The sequence below is a fragment of the Microcaecilia unicolor genome, chromosome 2 (genome assembly GCF_901765095.1).
Source record: "Microcaecilia unicolor chromosome 2, aMicUni1.1, whole genome shotgun sequence".
Lineage (NCBI taxonomy): Eukaryota > Metazoa > Chordata > Amphibia > Gymnophiona > Siphonopidae > Microcaecilia > Microcaecilia unicolor.
In genome coordinates this window covers 167914707-167941032 of record NC_044032.1, presented here as the reverse complement: position 1 = coordinate 167941032, position 26326 = coordinate 167914707, and the positions used below count along the sequence as shown (strand labels likewise).

Below are 26326 nucleotides of genomic sequence, written 5' to 3'. Positions count from 1 at the left end.
AACAAATAAAACATAAAATACAAACAAAAAATGTTTCTTTGCCGTTTTGTCTTTTGTCTGTTTATTTATGCCTTTGTCTCTCCTTATTCACCAGGGCCCTTTACATTTTACATGCATTTTGATGTTCTGCTATTCTTCCTCCTCTTTATTTATTTATTTATTTATAAACTTTACCATTTACAGCAAGAAAAACTTGAAGTAGATCAAGCATTTTAACTATAGAAAAAAAAACCCCAAAAAGATCATAAAAAGTCCTCCAAACAGGAAACAAAATTACAAATAATTAAGCATCTCTAATGTGATTAGATCACATTAGAGAAGAGATCCAATTGAAATACCAAGGTTAAACCAAAACAAAAAAAATCTGTTTCTTCCTTTTAAAGTGACAGTGATTATATTTATTTTGTCCAATGCCTCTTGGATTTATTTACAAGTGACACCTTAGAAAATGATGGTGAAAAATTAGAAAGCTCAGGAAAACATACAGAAAAAATATTGAAGAGTATTACATTTTTTATTATTACTTTTTTTACTTTTCTTTTTTAAAGGAGGAAAAGACCTCATCAAACTGGTACTGATAATGCTACAATAATGTAGTTCTTAAGTGTAATTATCTTTAACCAGTAAAAAAATAATCATAGACCAGAAAAATCTCCATAATCAGTCTATTACCTTAATCATATCAAGAAAATTTAAACATCTATGGATTAATCAATCAAAGCAATACTTAGGGCTCTGTTAACTAAGCCATGCTGTAGATGCGCAAACTTTTTAGCATGCGCTAACAATAGAGACACCCAGAGGAATATAATGGGTGTCTCTGTCATTAGTCCATGCTAATTTTTAGCGCACACTAAAAGGTTTGCGCACCTACAACACAGCTTGGTAAACAGGGCCCTAAGCTTTGTAGTAGTTCTTTCCACCGCAAAATGGTAGATACTTACACTTAAGAACTACATTATTGTAGCACTATCAGTACCAGTTTGATGAGGTCTTTTCCTCCTTAAAAAAAATATAATAAAAAAAAAAATAGTACTCCAACAACATTTTTTCTATGTTTTCCTAAGCTTTCTAGTTTTTCACCACTGTTTTCTAAGGTTGTCACTTGTCCATTTTATGGTGAATAAGATCTGAATTTTGTTATTTTATTTTTTTTTACAAAACTTGATATACTGAAATTTACTGACAAACAGGAGGGACTTCGTAGATTTTAAGAGGATAATTTTTTAACAGGCACCTATGTTAAGCCTACTGTATATAGGTAGCAAATTTATATCTGCTCAAAGGTGGTGAAAATATATTTACTTACACATATTATTTCATTTCACTTGATATACCGCCTTTTAAATTAAAGCGGTGTACATATTATTAAAGTACTAAAACAAGTAAACCATACAATGTGACAAAGGGTATCTATTATTACAGAGGGGAGTTTAGTAGAACAAAATTTCCAATGGACAATTAGAGTGGAACACATCAGTAGGACAATTCACAGACAGCACCTTTCGAGAACAGACAGCATCCTTATTTACATTCTTATGCTTCCCAAATCAGGAGCTTAGATAGTGCTAATCTCACAGGTTAAAGGTCTGTTGAAATAAACAAGCTGTTAGGCCTATCTTAAACTTCTGATAGAAACTCTCCTGTCAAAGTTCCAACAGGAGGGAATTCCACAGTGTCAGAACTATGCAGCTAATGTTGTATGACGTTAGGTATCTAGCTATATGTTTTTTTAAATTTTTTTATTTATAACCATTTAAATTTTTACAAGCGATAAAACAACTTGCTGGAAATACTGAGAAAGTAATATGTAGGAATTATTTCAGTCAAGTAATTCTATTCTCTTCCTTAGACCACTAAATAGGGAGAGTGAAACAAGATAAGATCAATTAAACAGTAAACAGAAAAAAAACGTGGTATTAACCTGATTATCCCCAGATATTACTCGTCTAATTCATTATTCCACATTGATCATCTAGTTGGCTTCTTCAAGGCCAATACGGTGTATAGTCAAATCATTTCATTGAAAAACATACTTATTGTCCAATATTAGACATAATACATCTGATTACATTCTCTCTCTTTTAAAAACCAGAAGTTATTTAACAACTAGCTATATTTTTTTATGTGATGGTATTATCAAATAATTTACCTCCAATGATCTCAAGTTTGTATGTGCAGTCTACGGGGGTAATTTTATAAAGCTTTTTCTGCACGTAAAGCCTGTTTTAAACACAGAAAATGGATTTTATTTTTATGAAACTGTGGAGTCCATTTACTAAGCTGCAGAAAAAAAGGGCCCTGCAATAGCAGTAGGGGCCGTATTTCCCACGTGTCAAGGCTCTTTTTACCACAGCAGGTAAAAAGCCCCTTTAAAAAATGGCCATGCAGTAAGCGTACTCTTACTGTGTGGCCATGTGGGGGGTGGGGGTGGGTTGGGGAACACTTACTGTCACCCCAGGTGGCAGTAAGGACTCCTGAAGAATCTGGTGGTAACCGGCCCTGATTACCACCGGGTCAGCATCACACTATTAAATTTTAAAATATTTTCTGGCATGCTAGAAATGGCGCACACTCGAGCCAGAACCACCGCCAGCGGCCATGTTGGGCTGGCGGTTAATTCCGGGATAATGTGCAGAAAGCCTGCGTTGGGCTTACCGACGCTTAAGGGACCCTGTGTGACCACATGCGTGAACATCAGAGTGAGAAGGGAAGGGTGTGTCTGCTTTTATGCAAACTGCATGTGGGTATTTCCTGGGGCATAGTTTGGGTTCAGTAGAGGCAGAGTTTAAAATGTAGAAGCGTATTTTATAACCCACATGTGTAGAGTGTACACCCAAACTTGCACCTTCTTGAAATACGATGCAAAATGTGTGCACTAGCATTTATGCTCTGTTTAACCTGGATCTGGGACCCTATTTTATAAAGGCACATAGGAGCCCTTTTACTAAGCAGCACTAAAAAGTGACCAGCATTATCCCCATTTTCCATATTAATGGCCAAGTGCTAATTTCCCGATTAGCGCATGAGCACTTACCGACATCTGTTTTCTATTTGTTAAGGGACCACGCGCTAATCCTGCAACAATCGGTTAGAGAACGGCAATGTAGATGTGCTAACCGATACTCTCTGCCCCTTGACACATCCTCCAGCACTAATGTGCTTACCACATGGGAAGCACGCACGAATCCCAAAACTACTGTGGGATGCCTGAGTGCACCCCGCCTTCGGGGTCCTTTTACTAAGCTGCGGTAAAAAAAGGTCCCTGCGCTAGCAGCAGGGGCCATTTTTGCTGCGTGCTGAGGCCCTTTTTCCCACAGTAGGTAAAAAGACTGAAACAAAAGACTTGGCCATGCAGTAAGACTGCTTTTACCGCGCAAGGGGGGGGGGGGGGTAACCCCCTGCAGAAATTGATTTTCAAATCTTTCCATTAGCGCTAGAAATGCTGTGCACTGGGGGGGGGGGGGGGGGGGGGTTGGAACTATCACCGGTGCCGGTGGTAGTTCCGGAATGGCAAACGGTAAGCCCACATTGAACTTACCGCCGCGTAGTACCTATTGATGCTTAATTTGCTTTTAGAAAACAAGTACCTTTTTGTACTTCTCACATTAGCGTCCTGCTATAAAATCAAGCCCTGTGTATGCATTCATAAATTATGTGCATTACATCCAGGGGCGTATCTGCGTGGGGCCACAGCGGCCTGGGCCCCCGCAGATTTTGCCCCGGACCCCCGTACCGCCATTAACCCTGCAACGTCAGACTCCATCCAACTGGAACTAAAGATGCATGCAGCTTTCACGGCGCGCTGCACGACGAGGATGAAAAAGTTAAAGATCGCGGCTGGGCTGGCGGGGGGGGGGGTTGGGGTCCCCCGCCAGCTGAAGCAATATTTTAAAAAGCCGGAGGAAGCGGACCTCGGGGTAGGTGACGGCGGTAGGCGGGGGAGGGAGGGAGTGTTAACGGCGGTAGGGGAGGGGTTGACGGCGGTAGGGGGCGGCTGACGGCGGTAGGAGGGGGCTATAATGTGCCCCCTCACTCTAGCCCCTGCCCCCCCTACCGCCGAACCTCAGATACGCCCCTGATTACATCACAATGCTGTCTCAACCATGCTCCCAGGGAATGCCTACTACACACAGTGCACATAAAAGTAGACACTATTTCAGCATATCTAGTTTTTACACACACACACAGAACCCTGTGCAGTTTTTAAGAGCCATTTTCTGCACAGAAAATGCTCTATAAAGTTAGTTGCTGTCACTAATTACTAAGGGAAGTTATGTAGTTTAGTATCCTAACGCTGACTTCAAACTACATGTCAACAGAAAGCCTAGGCCTCTACTGAACTCCATGTAGAGAGTCAATGGCAATCAGTTGAACCCTCTGCCAGCTCAGTTTGCCCTACTTTAATTGACCGATTACAATGGCAACATGGTCCATTGCCTCATTTAATATACTTTACACAGGTGAAGAATACAAATGATCTGCCCAAAGCATAGCTGCTTGCATGCCTTACTCTCAACTTGTAATGCATGGCACAATCTTGTTTTTGTGACAGGTACTATATAAATACAAATTATTGTTAACTAAAAATGAGCATTCTCGGGAGAAGAGACACTAATTGAGTGATATTGCACTGCCTGTCTACAAGGAGCTTTAGATAAGATTAAATTTGCTACCCAAGTACAATAAATGCAGAACAAATTCAAGGGCTGCATTTAATTTTATTACCCAACAAGCCACATCAATATCTGCCCTGCCCAATATTAACACGCAAATTAAAATGAAAGTAAATAACTTTCACAATTAGATCAGAAAATGCTAACATGGCACATGCTAGTTAAATATCTATCGGACATATATAATTTCAGATTGGTTGAACTGATTTCAAGTCAGCAAGGGTGTGTAAACAAGAAAAATGAACTGTATTCCAGACCCATGAAAAAGGAGCTTTTGTATTTTTAGCTTACGCAGAGGAAAAATGTGATCTTAACCCATTAGTGCCCGATGTTCCCATAATGAAATCCCCTATGGGAACGTTGAGCACTAATGGTTTAAAACAACTTTAACACAAAGAAGAGCCATGTACTAACAGACAGCATGCACTAACACGGTTGTTATACTTATCTAATGCAGGAACCACAGGAATAAAATAGGCCCTGCAGCACATAAACACGCTGTTAGTAGCTGACCATTAGTTAATGCCCCCCCCCCCCCCCCCCCCACCAGAGACTACACAATAACTTAGGGCTTCTTTTACTAAACCACACTAGCTATTCCTATGCAGCAAATGAGAGGAAGTCCATAGGAATTGAATGGGCTTCCTCTCGTTTTAACACGTCTACAAATAACGTACACGCTATAAGAATTATAGGTGTGTACACGGTTAACGCGCGTTAAAAACACTAACGCGCCTATAACGCAGCTTAGTAAACAGGGCCCAAAGTATATCACCATTGGTGAGTGGTATATTATGAAGTCTCCAGTCCCGGGACTTGTCAATTCATATCCTGCTTCCTACTGACTCGGAAGTCAGGTAGGTGTTCTCCCTCTGCATCTCTTTATAACACCATAACAGTTACAAAATCCCATGGCATAATTCTTGAAATTCTGATGCAATTCTGTATTGTATCTACCTATATTGGCATATATGAGTGCGCATAATTGTCAGTTGCCTGCCTTATCAATGTCCACAGGCAGTTTTAGACCCACAGATTTTGGTAGGCAATGTTCAAAGAAAATCATGAGTATAGGAGTCAGTTTGAAAATTCTATTACATGTACCTTATCCGCCCCCCCAAATTCTTCAGTTTAAACATGCTCCCTAGGAACAAACTGAATGTGTTGTGAACCCTGTACATTCTTCCTAGCCATTCTGAATAGAGCAGTTTTCGGCAGGCCAGTTTTAACTGGATAATTGGGTTTGAAATTTCTGTATAGGCATATATCAATTTTATTGCCAAAATTTGTTTACTTTATTTAAATGATTTATAAAAAGCTTATACACTGCAAAGCAAAATTCAACATGATATACAATTGAAAATGCAGACAAACCACAAAAACGGAAAGAACACCAGAATCCCATGGGGAAGCACGCAGCAAAGAACAGAAGTTCTGTTTACTGGCATCTATTGGTAGCGCATGTCTTTGAGACTCTTTACTACTACTACTACTTAACATTTCTAGAGCGTTACTAGGGTTACGCAGCTCTTTACTCTTCTAATGAATGGTCTTTCTCTCAACAATTGAGCCTTTGAAGACAGACTCATTTGTGACTTTTATTTTCACAACAGAAGATATTTGTGATGGTTATTTTCACAACACGATACTTTTATGAGACTCCTGAGGCAGGCACGTTTCTGCCGAAACATGAGACCATGTTGAGTCTTAGAGTGATCAATAAAAGTTTTAATTACGCATTTGGTGCTCCTTGGTCTGTGTTTTAAGTGCCTGGATCCATTTCCCACTTCTGTTCTTTGCTGCCTACAATTGAAAGAGTACATAAAAGGGGGATGGGACTTGATTAAGCACCGTTCTGCGGTTACAATCAAAACAGTTTACATTTTATATAGAGGTACTTATTTTGTACCTGGGACAATAGAGGGTTAAGTGATTATGTTCAGAGTCACAAGGAGCTGCAGTGGGAATTGAACCCAGTTTACCAGGATCAAAGCCTCCTGTACTAACCACTAGGCTACTCCTCCACAAACCAAGCAACAATATACAATAAGACACTTCCACGTGACATACTAAAAAAAAAAAAATTAAAAAATAGCAGGTACCAAAAACACCTGCAAAAATTATCAGGCTTTTAATTTCTTCTGGAAAAACCACAGACCCCATATGCAAGGTAAGCATAAGAGTTCCAAACCACTAAAACAGCAACAGCATGAGTCAAGCCAACGTTGCCATCCTTACGAATAGAACTACCAACTTAATGGTTCTCCTTGACCAAAGAAGGTGTGGATTCAAAATGTCAAAGCAACATTTGCAAAAAAAAAAAAAAAAAAAAGTCAGGCTTTCTCCCAATAAGGTTCAGAAAATGAAGAAACAAGTTATATGCTGTTTTCTAGGATTGCATGTTAATCGCGATTTACACGTTAATCACTAGTCGTGATTTTAAAATTTTATTGTGATTACTGATTGACCGCCCACTCAGTCTGGCATCTCTTGATTCCCTCTGGGACCGCTGGCAGCTCTCCCCTCCCCTCCCAGTTTACATTAGTTGTCTTGCAGTAAATCTTCACCCTGCAGCGGTCATCAGAGTACTGAAATGCTGCCTCAGCCTGCACCTGGTCTTTCCTTCTGACCTATCCTGCCCCCTTCTCACACAACTTCCTATTTTCAGAAAGGTGGGCCAGGTCAGAAGGAAAGGCCCAGTGCAGGCTGAGGCAGAATTTCAATTTGCTGCCGGCCACTGCAGGGTGTAGATTTACTACATGCAAGGCAACTGATGAGGTAAACTGGGAGAGGAGGGGAGATCCGCCGCCGTGTCTTGGAGAGATGGCAGGCACGGGGGGCACAGGGAGAGAGAGAATGGGTGAAGGCACGGGAGCAAAGAGGGAGAGAGAATGGGTGAAGGCACAAGGGGGCACATGAGAGAGAGAGAGAGAGAACAGGTGAAGGCACAGGGGGGCATACGAGACAGAGAATGGGTGAAGCCCCCCCCAAGTTACAGTACCTGTTCAATGGCTGGTGGGGTAGCTGAAGCCCTGCCAGCTGAAGAAATCCACTTCCTGAGTCACCCCCTTCCTCCTCGTAGTGCCTCAGGAGCAAGGAAGTCAGCGGGGTACCTCCAGCCACCAATGCTTGCACCCCCCAAGCATGCTCAGTTTGTGTATGAACTGAGCATGCTTGGGGAGTGCTGGTATCGGTGGCTGGAGGCACCTCCCTGCTGAGGCAGCACAAAGAGGAAGGGGGACACTTCAACTGGATTTCTTCAACTGGCTTTGGCATCCCACCAGCAATGGTAAGATATCTAGTGCGGAGAGAGGAAATGTGCCTCCACCCATCCCTGTGCCCTCCCCCATGAACAGCTGGCTATGGCCCAACTCTAATCCCATGATTAACAGTGAGATAAAAAAATTTAATCGTGTGATCAATCGCGACTAAAACTTTTCAGCAAAATGCAGCCCTACTGTTTTCTAATCTTTGTTGTCAGAATCTCTCCTCTTTTTTTTTTTATTTAATTTGGTATTTGCAAACTGCCTAACCATAAAGTTCAAGGTGGTGAACAGACTAAGAAGACTAAGAAAAAAGGTTTTGTACAGTGTAACACAGAACTTAACACTACATAGAAAAGGCTTTGTACATTGTAGCATACGATCTAACAATACATGGAGCCAGTGTTATTCATGATCATAATGTAAACAAATGTGATTATTATCTCTATCATAGCTTGGACCCTAGAACTAAGCCATGATCGATTTTTCAGAGATTAAGTTCTCAGGGGTTGCAATTTGATTATTGGTGTCCAGCTTGTAGCTTATAAACAACCATGTTTTCACTCATTGGCAGAATAACATGCAATCCAAAGTTAGCCTGTTTTCCAGAGGTAAGGCGTTCAGTTCTATTTTGCTTTCATTTCTTACTCCTTTACCTGCCCCACTTCTTAGCACATCTCATTCCCCCTCTCCTGCCACCTGTTTCTCTACATCCTAAGGTTCCTCATTTTGTTCTAGCTGCCTCTTCTTCAATCTACCCATCTCTCTTCCAGCTTTCCCTTAGTCACTCCCCTATTTTATCATGCCCCTTTCATTGTCAGTCTCCATACCCTCCCATTTTTTCTATTCACCTACATGAACTACTGCTGCCTTCACTTCCTTTCCTTTTTCACATAACCATCACCTCCTCCATTTCGTTCTCCCCCAGCTCCAGCTTCCTCCTCTCTCTTCACCCCCAGCCCATTCGTCAACCAATCACCAACCGCCTCCTTGCCTCCTCCTCCCATTTCATTCTCCCCCAGCTCCAGCTTCCTTCTCTCTCTTCACCCCCAGCCCATTCGTCAACCAATCACCAACCGCCTCCTTGCCTCCTCCTCCCATTTCATTCTCCCCCAGCTCCAGCTTCCTCCTCTCTCTTCACCCCAGCCCATTCGTCAACCAATCACCAACCGCCTCCTTGCCTCCTCTGCCCATTTCATTCTCCCCCAGCTTCCTTCTCTCTCTTCACCCCCAGCCCATTCGTCAACCAATCACCAACCGCCTCCTTGCCTCCTCCTCCCAGTTCTAGCCACTGATTACCTCCTCTTCTATTTCATCTCCCAAGCCAGCCACCTCCTGTCCCCTACCTCATCAGCCATCCATCATGTTCATCTTTTCTCACTTTATCCCCTTCCCACCCAATCAGTTCTTGGTTTCCTCTCTGGTGATCACAATGGCACCCACTAGCCCTAAGCCAAAGCGCCTGTTGCCCAGTTGTCTGACTGAGTTTACTCTGAGCAGTGATGGCTTAAGGGGTGAGCCAGTGAGGCACCGGCTTGGATGCTCAAACTTAAGGACAATGAAATCTGCTTCTCTGACCCACCCCTTAACAGTGGAAGAAAAATTTTCCGTCATTCCCATTACCACATTATTTATCTGCTTCCTGTGTCACGGGTTGCACAGCAGGTCTGAAATGGAAGAACCTCATGAGTAATAGAAGTACTTCTTCTACCATTTCTGACCTGCCACATGGCCTACAGCACAGGAAATGGGGAGTGAAGCAACATGCTCCAGCACAGTGTTCAGATTAATGAAAATGCTGGGGACTGGAGGAGAAGTGGGCTGCAGGTTGATGCTGGGGCTGGGTACTAGGAGAAGGGGGGCTGGAGACTTAGACAAGCAATGGCATATGTATGAGAAGACACAAGGAACAGAGAGAGAGAGAGAGAGACAGAAATAGGGGGAAAGCAGGGGCAATGGATGCTAAGGAAAGAGGAGAAAGAGGCAGGAGGGCAGATACTGATGACAAGAGTATTTGGGAGAAGACGACTCAGATTTAGATAGACACTCTAAGGGGCCCTTTTACAAACTGATGGTAAGTCCAACGCGGGCTTACCGCACACTAAAAGGGAAGTACCACCGGGCTACCACACCAGCCCAGCGGTAGGTCCCACCCCAAGCACGCGCAATTTCAGACGTTACAAAAATAATTTTATTTTTGTAGTGCCAGTGTGTACCTGGGGGTAATCGTGCAGTGACATGTGCTGCCTGGTTACTGCCAGGGTAGCACGAGATCCCTTACTGCCACCTCAGTGGGCGGAAGTACTCCCACCCAAAATGGGTGAGCAGCAACTGCTTCACATGCCACATGTCCATTTAACCTTCCTTTTTCCTGCTGCAGTAAAAGGGGGCCATGGTGTGCATCAAAAACATGCACCAACACTAGCGAAGGCCCCCTTTTGCCATAGATTCATAAAAGGACCCTTAAGATTGGATTGGTCTTGGGAGAAAAAGTGGGGACTCGGGACTCAGGACTTGAGCAGGATTGTGAGTGAGCACTCAGGGACTGGGTAGAATAGGATGAGTGGGGATTGGGGATTTGGTTCGGGAGGGAATGGGGACCAAGAAGCTAAGGAGGGATAAGCTATATATACTGTAGTTCTGGAGACCACACCTTTAAAAAGATATAAACAGAAAGGACTCAGTCCAGAGGACGGCTATTAAAATGGTTAATGTAAATTTTGGAAAAAAGGTGGGAGAGGGAAGATATAATAGAGACATTCAAATACCTCAGTGGCATAAATGGATAAGAGGTGACTCTCTTTCAACTGAAAGGAAGCTCTGGATTGAGGGGGCTTAGGATGAAGGTGAAAAAGGACAGACTCGGAAGTAACCTGAAGAAACACTTCTTCAGGGAAAGGGTGATGAATTAATGGAACAGCCTCCCAGTGGAGGTCGTAGAGATAAAGACTATCTGAATTTAAGAAAGCTTGGGATTAGAAAGAGAGAGAGGAAGGGATAGTAAATGGTATGGATGGGCAAACTGGACAGGCCATCCTTCATTTTTCTCTGTTTCTATGTAAGGGCTATGGAAAGTTCCGACTAGATATTTACAGACTGAGCAATATGAAATAAATTGCTTCATAGCATCCAAAAGGGAAACAAATATTCCTGCCGAAAAGTTATACAATTTGTTCAACATTTAATATTGCAATAATGGTGCTGACATCAATTCAAAAAATGTATCATGCAGTCTTAAAAAAAGAAACACAAGCAACTTTACTGTCTGTAAGTACCCAAGTATCAAGGGTGATTTCCCATTCTCATTAAAAGGGGCTTTTCTAGATGTGTTGCTGCTTAATTAGTGATGATTCACATCAGAAAATGAGCTTAATATGATTTGTTAAATAAGTGACAACTCTCTAGATCTGCTGGAATGAAAAGACACAGTAAAGTGAGCAATGATAAGAAAGTAAGTGGGAGGCAGCTAAAATAGCAGATGGTAACCTTTCAGTAAGAACTATTACCACATGTTTACAAAGGAATGCTTCAGTGTGCTCCGATTTTATTTCATTTCCGAGCCAGAAACATCCTGGCGAGGACCAAAGAACGGCAAAGAGCTCATCGGGTTCAAACTTTCATCAGCAACACCTGAACTCTGAAAATGCACAATTCAAGCAAAGGAAAGGGCTAAAAAGCAAATCTTCTGTATGTAGGGAATCCCAGGAAAAGCAAGATTTTGTTATCTGTGGCCTTGAAATGTGCCTTATCTACGTATTTGTATAATTTACTAATTTAGTTAGCACAGCTACACCCTTTTGGACTGCAAAATAATTAAGTTCAACAACAATATATTTTTGTTTAATTGGAAGAAAAAGGAACTTATCAGAAGAACACGTATCCAATATTTTACAAGAATGTATGACTCCTGGAAGAATTATTAGGTTAGTGTACTTGAATTGTGGTAAAACATCTCTAAAATTGTGACATCTTTTTAGCGTGTGTTAGCCAAGGTTGGCTTTGTGATCGGTGTTTTCACCTGATTTTGTCAGTGGCACTGTGTTTTTTTAGAATTTCATGACTCCTGACACAAGCATTGTTGGCTGAAACATGGCTGTATCGAGTATGTTTTCTGTGCCACGGATGCTGGTTATGTAATTTGAGTATTAAAGTTTTCTTGGTTCTTCATTCGGCTCATCTCTACTGATTTGCCTCATTGTTTTATTCTTCTGGAGGAATTCTGTACATATTTACACAAAATTCCCTTTCTACACCAAATTCTGCCATTACAGCTTAGATCTTGGGAAGGTTGGCCCAAATGGCCAGAGAGGAGTTACATGTTCAGCCCATGGCAAAGGAGAGGGAAGCAGCATATTTGGCCTGCCTGGCTGGAGAAGCCTTGGTTAGCCTATAAAACTGGAGCAGGAAGATGACTTCGGACAGAGACAAAGAGCAGCTCTACAGTAATTTGATGAGACTTGAATTTAAGGCTGAGAGGAATATTATCTGCTTGTTCATAGCAGAACTTTGTACAAGCGGCTAGCCTGTTCAGTAGAATGATTTTCTTAACAGGTACACCAGTAGTATTTGGATTAAAGAAACGAACAGTTGGATCAACTTTCTCAAGGATGCAGTTCTTTGTAAGTAGTACATAACAGCATCTTTGCAAATTGTTGGTGAGGCCCCATTTGAAGTATTGTGTTCAATTTTGGAGGCAGTATCTCGCTAAGGACATCAAAAGACTTGAGGCGGTTCAGAGAAAGGCGACAAAAAATAATGTGGGGCCTGTGCCAAAAGACACATGAGAAGAAATTTGAAGACCTCAATATGTATAACCTGGAGGAAAAGAGGGATGGGGGAAATGATACAGAAGTTTAAATACTTAAAAAGTGTTAATATGTAAACTAACCTTTTTAGGGACAGGAAAGCGGTAGAACTAGAGGTCATGAGTTGAGGTTGCAGGGTGAGAGAGACTTAGGAGCAATGTCAGGAAATAACTGTTTCACAGAAAGGGTGGTAGCTGACTAGAATGTCCTCCCCATGGGAGGTTGTGAAGACAGAAACAGTGACGGAATTCAAGAATGAATGGGATAAATACAGAAGAACACTATATAGAAAAAGGATAAAATCCAATTAAAGCAAAATTTAAATGACCTCATAACTGGTGTGAGCTTTGATGGCAGCTTCAGAGTTTGGGAAGTAAGACCTATGCTAGGTAGACTTCTATGGTCTGGGTCCCATAAATGGCAAAAACAAATCAGGATGAATGCTAGAGTGGGCTCTTGCAACTCCAGTAGTTAGAAGTAAGACCGGAGCCAGGCAGACTTCTACAGTGTGTGCCCCAAAACTGGCAAGGAGAGACAGAGATAAAGTATATCAGTATTTAATAATGGAGAAGTGGAAACAGTGCAGAGTGCCAGATTCAACTCAGGCCACCTTGATGGGCAGACTGGATGGACTGTGAAAGTCTTTATCATTTACTATGTTAAGAGTACGAAGAGCTTTCTCACATGAGTTTAATGGGGCTTTGGACAGAAGGTATGAAGCACTATTTCCTCATTAAAATGGGAATACATGACAACTTTAGGTAAAACTTGTGGGGCACCCTTAGTATGAGTGGAATTAGAAGGCAAGCATATAGAAACCACTAAGTTCATGGAATTGCCAGCACATCTGGTGCGAGACATAAAGGGAAAGAAGACTGAACAGCAGAAAGGAAGCTTTCCATTCTCTTCACTGGCAAAGAGGTTTATTTCCAGCATTCCCCACTCTGGAAAAAAGTAAATTGGAACACTCAAATTGAGAGTACATTTGAGGGGCTAAAGAATCCTGCTAAGCTTTTGCAATTTTGTAGTCCGTGTATGAGGCGGTTTCTATTTGCATACAGTTTCAATGGCATAGTCCCAGATTCTGGTTACCTCACAACAGTGGTGAAGGGAGTCTGAGCACCCTTGCTTTTTTTTTTTTTACTTATTGATTTACAATACCAAAAACAAGCACATTAATACTCCTTGGAAATTAAACACTGGCAAACATTATACCCCTTAAGGGATAAAAGAAACATTTAAGTATTTAAGTAACATTAATGCCAGTTTACTAAAGTCCACAATATTTGGGATTCAAGATCTACAAATATGGATATTTTTAAGAAAATTTATCAAAGAAACTTAGCTGTGTCAGTTGCTTCAGCCAATACTCCAATTACTTCAGTGAGAGCTATGTTCCAATATCCCCTATAGAACCTTTAGCTGCCAAAAAGGCGGTTAATTGCAAGGGTTCAAAGAATACAAACTTATTTGATTGATATTTTATAACACATTTACAGGGGTTAGGAAAAAAGTTCCCCCCAATTGGAGTACACCTGGTCTCAATAGAAGAAATCTCTGCCTGCGTTTCTGTGTTTCTTTAGTAACATCAAGAAAGAGTCGAACCTTAAGTCCGAGAAAGCTCTTGTCTTTATTTTGGAAAAATAATTTCATTAACCAGTTCTTGTCTGGTGACAGGGCCACCGTGGCTATCAATGTTGATGGCATTATTGATTCACTATCTGGGGCTTCCAACCTCATCGAGACATCTAGAGCTGGTTTTTCCTGAGATACAAAATTTTTCAAAGGTAGATAATATATTTGAGTGAATGGGGGAATTAGTTCCTCCTTAACTCCTAGTATCTCCATTATATATTTTCGTAGCATTTCTCTAGGTGATGTCCCAAATTGTTTAGGGAAATTCAAAAATCTAATATTATTGTTTCTTGTCACATTTTTCAAAAATTCTGTTCTCCTTCTAAGTGTTATTAAGTCCTTTATCATTATGTCTTGGTGTAAATGTAACTCTTTAACTTCTTTTTCCAGTTCCTTATGTTGGTTCATCAAAGGCTCAATCCTGGTTTCAGTCTCTTGTACCCGTTGATCTAGACTAGCTAAATCGTGGGTAATTTGTTTAATTTGTGGATTTAGGGATTTCCCCAAGTCACTATCAGAGTCCATAAAGTGTCAAGTGTTACTTCCTTGGGTTTCTCTAATAAAGGAAAATTTAAAGTTTTTACCTCTGTGGAAGCCGTTAAGGAAAAAAGTTGTTTCCGTGTTTCCTCGCAAGTATCCGTCAATTCTGGCTTCTTGGTTGTTAGTTGTTCCTCTCTCTGGTTGCCTTGAACTTCTCTAGGCTCAGTTCCCTGCGCAGGTCTTACTTCCTCCCTTTCCCCACCGCTCGCGCCAGTCAGTAGCGCGACAGGGGTTTCCTGCGTAGGAGTTCTGAACGCAGAGGGCTGTGGAGGAGGGGCTCTGCCATCGGGGCTGAGCGAAAGCTCCAGCCCTAGGGTCGCCATGGAGTCTCCATTCACCCCCGGTCGACCAAGCGGGCTGCCTTCCGATGCTGTGAGTATCTGGGCTCTTTGAACATAGTTCTGAATAGAGGATTAGATTAATGAAGTATTCTGCCATGTAGAGGCTGCGGAGACCGGACGGCCCCTTTTCTTCGGCATCGTAAAAGGTTAAGAGAGTCCTCAGAAGTGTCCGACATCAGCGGCAGCCATCTTGAATCGTTCAACACGCTTGCTTTTTCACATTAAAAATAAAATTACTACTTGATTGTCATTTGAACTACAACAGAGGGTCTTGAAGAACCCTCATGGGGCACAGAAGACTGGCCTGAGTTCCAAGCGATATACATGTTGTTTCATTTTCAACCACATTCCCTGGGAATGGTGATTGTCAATATGAGTTCCCCACCCTCAGTTGGAGACATCTATAGTGAGTACTACATAATGTTGCCATGACAAAAAGGAAATGCCTGCTAGTAATGTTAGATGCATAAATCCAAGCTAACAGTGATCTGGGCCCCCAGGCACTAAGGGTCATGAGTCCCTAAACACCTATCAACAATGATTAAACTAGATAGAATCTAGGAGTCAGTGGGCCCACCTACTACTGTGGGCCCTTAGGCACTGCCTTATTGTCCCAATGGTCAGTTTGCCCCTGCCAACATAGAAAAGGTGGATAAAGAATAGTGGAGAGGAGTTGGGAACATTGATTCCAATGAAAATGTGAGATTCCACAGAGGACACTATTTTTAAGCTAGGGCAATGACATGAACAGCAAACACCATGTCCCCCAGCATCCGTAGGTAAGCTCTGGCTTTGACAGTACTGTGTGAACCAGTGGCCTAGCCATGGGAGGGGCCAGGGCCCACCCACTTTGTGCTCAGGCCCATCTAAAATTTGTACTCTGTTAGTGTGGCTGGAAGGATCCCCAAGCCCTATCAGCTAAAGATCTCCTCCCTGCCAAATGAACTTATACCTTGTGCTGTGAGTGGCAGTATCCCCAAGCCGCTGCTGCTGGCCATCTGCTCCCCGTGCATGTTCAGTTTTCACACATGTACAGAAGCATGCGTGGAAGCTAGTGGTGGCACAAGGACACTGTTGCTGCTCACCACACAAAGTGTAAGTTCATTCAACAGGAAGGAGCTTCTGCTGGTAGATCTTGGGGATCCCTACCAGCTCAGGTATTTTTGTTTGTTTTTGGTGAGGGGCAGAGATGAAATTTAGGTATTTCTTACACTTTAAAGGGGTGCCGGAGGGGAGGCAGAAATGAAATTTTGGGCCCACCTTAAGCCAGCTGTTTGGCTATGCCCCTAGTGGGAACATGGGATATAAGAGTCTGGACTCTGATATATGAGAGAAGTGTTCTGGATTGGATGATGTCCTATACAACTCCTGTAAAGTAAGTGATGGTTGGATGAAGCATGGACAAAGTGGATAATGAATCTCAGAGAATGTAGGACAGCGATCATCTTCTCCAGGAGAATCAAAGCTTGTGACTCCTAGTGAGTTAATAGAAGCCAGTCGTCCAGTAAGGAAATACTAAATGGCCTTTGTGATGGAGTGTAAAGGAAGTTGCCAGTTACCCTTAACACTCACAGAAAAACCTTCTGAAGGCAGATCCTATAGCACAGAGCAGAGAGGGCTAGCAGTCAGCAGATAAAACTCCAGAGTACAGTAAAGCCAGAGAGAAACAGCCCTACAGCCTTTGCCTCTGGTACTTACATGTAAGCTATCAGAAATCGAACTAAAGTAAGCAAAGATTTTTTTTTGGAACCTTATATCAATCCTGATTTTTGATGCCTGGCTTGGGCCAGGCCAGAATTTATTTAACACTGCAGCTAACCTGCGATTTTGGAACCTGTTAGCAGTAGGCCTGCCGCCTGACCCTTGTCTGACTGTAACTGTGAAGGCCCAACCTCAACCCTCACTCTTGCTATCACAGCCTTCCTTGTGAAGAAGTGCTGTAGCCATTACAAGGCACTTCAGCACACCCTTGGGGCCAATGAAAGGCCAAAAGGAAGAACTTTGTACTAGAAATGATTTAAGGGTAAACATGAGGTACTTGTAAAACGTTCAAATTCAAGTTATTTATTTCTTGATATACCACTCATCAAAAAATAATATCTAAGCAGTTTACAATCCAGTACTATACTAAAATCAAAATTAAAATAAAATCAGAACTAAAAGTTATATAATCTAATAGAAGAAATAAGAAAGATAGAATTTGCTTCTAAACTGTAGACAGATCTAAAATCTGCACTTATCTATATTTCCCACTATAGGTAAATATCTAGTGTCCAAAAACCTTTACAACCAGATGTGTTTTAAGGCATATCTTATATTTTTGATATGAAGCTTCTAGAAATAAATGTAGTAGCAAAGAATTCCATAACATAAGACCCATTACACTAAAGATGATGGTACAAGGTTGTATCAAATTCTTTGTGATGGAAAAAAGGAATCATCAAGCATTTGTTGACTGGAGCAAAGGATTCTAGTAGGTGTATATAGTGTTAATAACTAAACAAAGATATCAGTAAAAAAGTAGTATGTATTTTATGCATTACCACCAGATCTTACATGAGATCTGTACAGAGATTGGCAACCAAGTTCCTCTCCGAGTAGGGGAGTAACAAGATCTCTTCTCTTTGCTCTCAAAATGAACTAATAGTGTGCTATTACATGTCTATTAGGTAGTTTTTTTAAATTTATTTTTTACTTAAAAGGCAGGGGAGTAGCCACAGGTGGGCCTGGGCCCAACCACTTAGGGCTCAGACCCACCCAGCAGCTCTGAACTCTTGCAAGTGCTGGCATAATGGGAGCAAGCTCCGGAGGCTCCTGTGGTCCTGCATATTGCTTCCTCCCTTTACTCACAAATGTTTGTGCCAGTGGGTTGCCGGCAGTGATTGTTCCCTTTTTAAAATCAAAATCCTTAAGTACGTTGCTTCATGCTCTTTCTTTTGGACATCTGGATTATTGTAGCTCTGTTTCAAGGCCATCAGTAGCTTGACATTTACTCTCTAATTTGTGTGAATATTTACTCTCCAATTTGTTAAGTTTCACTTTCATGCAGTCAAGATCTCCAGCACAGCAGTGTCTCCTTATTTTCTCAAACGCTATCACTCACACTGTTCAAGCATCCTAACTGCAGTGAGACCCACTGCCCGAATTCTTACATTAAAGTCTTGTGTATCCATTCTATGGCATCTTCTAGTTCTTCCTTTTGATCTGGAACAAACCGGTATTCCGACACGTAACCAGCAACGTGCTTATACGGATCATAGTCTCCCAGTTCAGCTATTAAAGAAAGAAAACAGAGAAAAAGATGGTATCATATCGCCTGAAGAAATCAATAAGCAACCTGTCTGTTTTTCAACATTTCAGCTGCACATCCAGTCATATCTGTTGCTGTACAAGCTGTGTAAAGTCACATGAACAACAGAAAGCTTACTACAGTTCAATTTGAGGGTAAATGTTTAATAAGCCAACTGATACACTAGTACGTAACTGTGGGTAGCTATACAGATAATTTACAGTAAAGTATGTTTGTATTTTTTATTTCCATTTGGAACGTAAAGTATGTATATAGTTTTCTCATTTCACTAAGCCATGTCTTTTTTTTTTAATTTTTTATTTATAACTATTTCAATTTTTACAAGTGATAAAACAACTTGCTGGAAATACAGAGAAAGTAATATGTAGGAATTATTTCAGTCAGGTAATTCTATTCTCTTCCTTAGACCACTAAATAGGGAGAGTGAAACAAGATAAGGAGATCAATTAAACAGTAAACAGAAAAAAACCCGTGGTATTAACCTGATTATCCCCAGATATTACTCTTCTAATTCATTATTCCACATTGATCATCTAGTTGGCTTCTTCAAGGCCAATACAGTGTATAGTCAAATCATTTCATTGAAAAACATACTTATTGTCCAATATTAGTTAGAAATAATACATCTGATTAAATTTTTTCTCTTTTAAAAACCAGAAGTTATTTAACAATACATATGGGTGGCGTAGCCAGTGGGGGGAGGAAGGGTTGGTGGTTGGGAGGCGGGGCTAGTGCTGGGCAGACTTCTACGGTCTGTGCCCTGAAAATGACAGATACAAATCAAGGTAAGGTATACACAAAAAGTGGCACATGTGATTTTGTCTTGTTGGGCAGACTGGATGGACCATGCAGGTCTTTTTCTGCCGTCATCTACTATGTTACTATGTTAAGTCTCTAATTCAAATCCCACTGATTAAAGCAATCCCAGTTTTCACAGGCTTCACTCCTTTTTAAAGTAATAATTTGAGGAAATATTTCTGAGGAAAACTTTAGGAGTCATACCCGGAACTCTGGGAAAAACAATAATCTCAATATTAATCATCATCTATAATAATATTCATTTTATTATTCAAAATTTCTGGTCTATTATCATAACCATTTCTTGCTCATGTAGAATCATTTGTTATATCAATTTTTTACTCTCAAAGGGTTCAGTTGAATTGTCAATGTAATTCTCTAATAAAATTATATCTGAAACAAAATTATTTACTGACACCATTAGGTCCCGAAGCGTCTTTCAGATGGTATTCAATGTAACCTCCACGGGAGCCAAAAACTCCAAGTTGATTTCTCATAGGTGTTTAGGAGTGGTTCCGCCGATTCGGGTTCTGCTGTAAACGTCCTCCGTTTCAGCATATACCTCCAACTCACTCCTCCACTCCTTTGGACATGATGGTTGAATAATTCGGGAGCGATGGAGTTGTTTTTTCCAGGTCCAAGAACGTCGACGCTCCTTCGCCGGCGCTAATCAAAGGACTCGCCAACCCTTTCATCTGTGGGCAGTTCGTCGCGCAGCGGTCCCGCACTTGCTGCTCAGGGGATAAAACTCTGGCCATCGGCGGCTGACCGCTGGTTGTCCCCTTCCTCTCAGTTAAGGTAACTGCAATTGCAGAGAGGAAATTTACGTAAAGAAGACAAAACTTCAGAGGGCAGCTGGGCCGTTGGGCATACAAACTTTAGGTCACCATCTTACCACTCTCCCAGTTTGGGACACTCTTTGTCTGGTTTCTCCTCAGAGGCCTGTCTGATATGGGTAACCCTTCAGCATAGCCCTCTAAGTCATTGAAACACACAAGCCCCTCCACCTCTACAAGGTGGTGTCCCTTCGGAGGGGACTAAGCCATGTCTTAAGTAATGCCTCTTATTTTTACTACAGCTAATCTGAGGACATATCCTGGAAAAGGAAGACATCTGCTACTGCTATTGTGTTCAAATGTCATCATCAAGAAGACTGTGCAATAAGGAAATGCTGGGATTTCTCTTAGTTCAAGGGTATTCTGTTTTCTGAGAAAAGTGTGTTTAAACTATAGGCTGGATTATCTGCTGGGAACATCAGCATTGCTATACTGGGACAGACCAAAGGTCCATCAAACCCAGTATTCTTTTCTTAGCACAGACCAATCCAGGTCACAAATACCTGGCAAGATCCCAAAAGAGAAAGAGATTTTGCACTGCTTAACCCAGGAATAAGCAGCGGATTTTCGAAGTTCATCTTAATAATGACTTATGGACTTTCCTTTTAGGAACATGTCTAAACCTTTTTTAAATCTTGCTAAGCTACTACTTTTACCACATTCTCTAACAATAAATTTCAGAGTTCAATTACACATTGAATGAAGAAATATTCTCTCCGATTTGTTTAAATTCACTACTTAGTGACTTCATTGTGGGCCCCTGAGACTTTGTATTTTTGGAAGAAACAAACAAGTGATTCATGTCTACTCATCCCAGTGTACTCAGTATTTTAAAGACCTTTATCATATCCCTCCCCCCAAACACACACCTCAGCTGTCTGTTCTCTCAGCTGAAAAGCCCTAGCCACTCTAGCCTTTCCTCATAGTGAAGTCATTCCATCCCCTTTATCATTTTCATTGCCCTTCTCTGTACCTTTTCTAATTCCACTATATCTTTTTTGAGATATGGTGACCAAAATTGCACACAATATTCGAGGTGTGTCGCACCATGGAAGGATACAAAGGCATTATAATATTCTCAGTTTTGTTCTTAAATCCTTTCCTAATAATTCCTAATTTGCTGTCTTAGCTGCCGCTGCACATTGAGCATGATGACACCTAGATCCTTTTCCTGAGTGGTGACCCCTAATGCAGAACTTTGCATTGTGTAGCTATAGTTTGGATTCCTCTTTCTTATATGTATCACTTTGCACTTGCTCACATTGAATGTCATCTGTCATTTGGATGCCCAGTCTCCTAGTCTCATAAGGTCCTCTTGCAATTTAACTAGTAAAACAAATGTTGCAATCAATTGTAAATCTTTATTTATATCACATTACTCAAATATTTCACATTATTGTTCAGTGCATAAACATTAAAAATCCACTTACATAAACCACCTCATTCCAACATTCATCCACAAACATACTGTTGTGCAAAATTACAAAATATCTGAATACAAAATTAGTACTAAATAACATTCCACAGAAGACGTCATCAAGAACCACTATAACAATCACTTATTCCACTGTTATACTCCTTTATACTCCTATCGAGTATAGTCCTTTTGATGGATCTCTCTTCTCATTAGTTGATAATATAAGTTCCAATAGGGTTATCAGTTCTATAACCACATGTCCATGATCTAACTCCGTATACTTTACTGGAGTATGATTGCAGTACTCGATATACGTATACTTCCTTTGTTCTTATAAACCAGAAGTCATTCAGTCTAATCTTCAATATCCTTGATACTACTCTCAACCGGCAGGCTAGAGGAATGTAAATCAGTGTTCATCTCTGCCGTACTTGCACCTGGTTTTATTTTAGTGGCAATACAATTCCATTTACTCCAAGACCCTACACGCAAGTGTTTCGCTCCATTGAGCGTCTTCAGGGGTCATGTTCGGCTATCACAGGCATTTGGGCATTTGAACGCAGCAGTCCCAGCACAGAACCCTAGTGAACCCCACTATTTATCTTTCTCCATTAAGAATACTGACCACTAAATATAATTGCATGTTTGGTATATTTGTATATGCCATAACTATATTGCCTGACAAAGCAGTACATGTAGAGAGTAATAATATAATCACGTTTCCACATGTGAAGCCTGTTTTGCATATAGAAAAGTCCCTTGATAAATTTAAATAGCTAAAGTATATGGATGTATACGTACAGTGACAATTTAGTTAACAGTTCTATGTGCGCCTTGTGGAGCAGTTCCTGGTGGTGTAGTGTGGGTGGAGCAGGAGCAGCACTGTGATGCACATACATATTTTCTAAAATATGTCAGTGCATCCTTAGAGTATGTGCATACATTTAACCAGCTTCAGAGAAGGTGCAAGTATGTGCATCAGCATTTGCGCACTATTGGTCATGGCTCTACTGCAGGTGCCTGTCTGACAAAGGAACATAGGTCATCCTGCTAGAAGGCCACAGGGGAAGGTTGGTAGCACAGCTTAAAATCTTAGCAGTTCTATGCCATAGGTGCCCCGTATAAGAGGCTAACAGGCTTATTTTCAAAAGAGGTTTCCCGCTGATTTTTGGCCTTCATCTCTCTATTACTGAACTTTGGAGCCTTGCTTCACATTTGTTGAGTGTCTGCATTTTGAGTGTGTGACCAAGGTGCAGTATTCTGCTAGCATATAGAGCCCATGTATAGATCTTGTTACAGTCATGTGTTGTTCACTAGGTGGTGATTGGTGTTTTAGGGTTATATTTACAGTGCTGCCTTTTCATAGAGTTCTGGGAATTAGTGCTGTTTAGGTAGAGTAAGTTTCTGAGAGTGTTTTTGTACAAGTTTGTGGAGGCATTGTGTGTAGGTCTTACTGAGGTAACATCAAAACTTTAATTTTAGTTTGTCAAAACATCAAACATGGGTTTACAAAATTTAGCAAGATATGATGTATGTTGAGGTGTTTATCTTCATAGCAGACTTGTGTGTGATCAGGTTTAAAATATGGGACACTACCTCTTGAGGGATCTTTAAATACAATTGAATTGTTTCCATAGATGTATATGTGATATAGTGTTGGTAAGTGCTTGAAATAACCAAGTTTAAAGTATGTAACATGTCACCCGTGAAGCAGAAATCCATTTTTAAGTGTAAATGAAGGCATTATTTGTCAATAAGAGTAGCCAGCAGCCCTTCCTTGGGTCTCAGTCCCTTCACGACCATGCTAATTTTTAAGCCGAGTGCACTGCAAGAAAAACCTCACTCATTGGCCTTCAGTCTCACTCATTAGGGTAGTACGTCTCACTCTTTGGGATGGACCACCATTAGCATCTCTGCACTCTGGTCTAGCATCATCCTTCCCTTCCCCCATGTCCAGCAGTTTCCTTACCCTTCCCCCCCCCCCACCTCATGCCACAGCAAAGATATCTATTCATTGTATTATGTGTTCAAGTAAGTGCATATATTTCCAGAATACCGCAAATAATGTTTTGCTTGTTCTGTTGTATTATTTTGGTGCCTGATTCCCTAGAGTATATGCACTGCGCTTTTCAGTGACAGGGTAACTATTGGTTAACGTATGCTTATATGTCCTTTACTGAAACTATAGATCTGTTTTGATTTGTATGCTCGTAATATGAAACATTAGATATATACAGAGTGAGGCAAAAAAGTAACCTCCTAGAGTTTTTTGCCTTTTTCTCAGCAACTGCTTTGAATTTCAATGAGAAATTGTATGTACTTATTTAGACATCATACTTACGTATTACTATTAAACATTTAATTATCTTAAGCTATGTTGACGTTACTAACATTTTAGCATTTCTACCTAGCAAATTTTGCACGTTAAAAATGTTCAAGCTAAAACACAGTAAAATAACGTCGTTGAAATGATGCAATTAATAATGTGTCAGAATTTTACAGTCACTATGAATGTTCAAATTATCCACCCCCAGCTTCAATACAAGCCTTCAGTTGCTTTGGGAAGTTTTTGTCGATCAGTCCCTGTGGCAGGCTGTCCAGGATTATCTGCAGTGCTTCCAGTTCAGCGATTGTTTGCTGCTTTGGGTGGATTTTCTGATAGGCCTCCAACAATACTCCCCAGACAAAAGCCTACACCACTGTCATGTCATTAATAGTAAGCTGGTACTTTGGTTTTGTTTTTGTTTTTTTTTCAAAACAATGGTAGTTTTACAGTGCAAACATTTTTGAATGCACAAAAATCGCTGAATGGTCACACTAAAAAAGTGTGTAACTTCACAGTGTTTAAAGATAACCTCATTCCACTCAGCACAAGTAAAGCTATAACATAGTAACATAGTAACAAAGTAGATGACAGCAGAAAAAGACCTGCACGGTCCATCTAGTCTGCCCAACAATTTAAACTCATATGTGCTACTTTATGTGTATAACATTTCATGTTGAAATTCAAAACAGCATAAAAAAATTAGAGGTTACTTTTTTTTTTCCTTCACCCTGTATGGGTCCTTCAAGTCAAGGCTCAGCAAATCCCGAGCGCCATGGTGCCTGGGTTTGGACCTTGGCATTGGCAATTCTGTGTCATTCAAAAGTTCTGGCTGTCTATACTGCAGGAATGTACTTTCCTTCCAACTGCACTGTGCAGCCGCTGAGCTCATTTTCAGCAACAAGACCTTGAAGAATCTGTTGATCTTGCATCTCCCAATCTCATGGGACGGCAAAATCAACAACCTCTCTGAAGGTGGAAGAAGAGGGAGAGAAGATACGGGGGTTTGGGGAGGTGGGATATAAGAGAGAGGGGTAGGGAGGTAGGATGAGCGAGAGAGTGAGGCAGGCCTCTAAGGAAGTGCAGGAATCATTTACAAACAAATTTTTCCAATCCACTGTAATTCTACTGCCTAAAAGAGCTATATATATCTACTGAAGTTTGCACTGTTTAATTTTTCTTGCCACTTTCATTTTTTGACATATGTTCTCAGATAATTATGGTCTCAGACTCCACCCTGACCCTGCCCGTCCCACTTCAGCCTCCCCAAACAGCTGAGCCACTGACCGTCTATGTCTGAGGCATTTGCTTGTTCCCTCTCTCTCACCCCATTTTCCAATCCCACTAAAGAGACCGACTCCCTAATCAGCTACCAATGGTCCAAAAAAAAAAAAAAATCCCAAAAAACAAAGCATACATTATTCAGATTAATTGATGCTCGATTGGGATAATTAGCACTCAAGTAAATTTCAGAGGGACCTTTCTTTTAGCCAGTCTTATGTGTTTTCTGTACCTTAAGCAATAAGATTTTACAAAAGAAACCACATTAAACTACACATCTCATAGATACCTATGTAAATATATATTGCAGTGTGATCATTAAAATAAAACCATACCACACTTGAAAGCAACAAGTGAACAAGCAAATATAATTGCAAACAGGTAGTCTGAATGTGAAGTGGGAAGACAGATTTCACAGAAGAGAGGCTAGGTGATTTTACTTTCAGGACAGCAAAGAAAAACTTAGGGACTTTGGTAGTTTTTCTGCAATTCTTTCAACTGGTAACAAAGTTAACATTAAAAGGATAGCTGAGAAACACTGGATAACTAAAACTGTTGCTACATCTGCCTCTGTCCAGAACGATATCTTAACCTGTGAGGAACTAGTTCAGCCTGAAAAAGGCCGATAATAAATGGTGGCAGATAAAAGACCAGTATGGGACATCTAGTCTGTCCACTAAAGTAGTTAGGGTTGTAACTACCTCTTTATGCAGGTTTCCTCCTCATTGCCTTTGTTTAGATTGTAACTGCAACTCTGTGCAAGTTGACCCCTCTTTTGTACATGGTTCTAGCTGCTGCTCCGTAAAGGTTCCTCTTTTATGCTTTTTTGGATGTGAAATCCATTAAAAGTTTTGCTTTGAGTGGAAATGTTTTACAATGTGATTCCATTCTCTTGCTGTATAGAGAGATTCTCTGCATTTATCCCATGCCTTTTGGAATTGCTTCACTGTTTGTCTCTTGTTTTGTAGTTTCTCCATCTTTAAAAGGTCTGTTTGTTTATTAATGCCTTTGTAGGTCAACTCCTTCAGGAAAATGGTAGTACCACAGACAGAAGATGGCAAGGCTGAGAAGAATCTGCAATGAGGGCTATATTAATGAAAT

The 26326-nt window shown here is 40.9% G+C and overlaps 1 protein-coding gene across 2 annotated transcripts in view; it reads right to left on the bottom strand.

Moving 5' to 3' along the window:
- EPB41L4A (erythrocyte membrane protein band 4.1 like 4A) overlaps positions 1–26326 on the bottom strand; it is a 564380-nt gene that overhangs the window by 313045 nt on the left and 225009 nt on the right. For both annotated transcript variants that reach the window (XM_030193468.1, XM_030193469.1), the window contains exon 6: positions 18413–18533. In XM_030193468.1, the coding sequence (XP_030049328.1) occupies positions 18413–18533 (121 nt within the window). The remainder of the gene's footprint in view (positions 1–18412; positions 18534–26326) is intronic.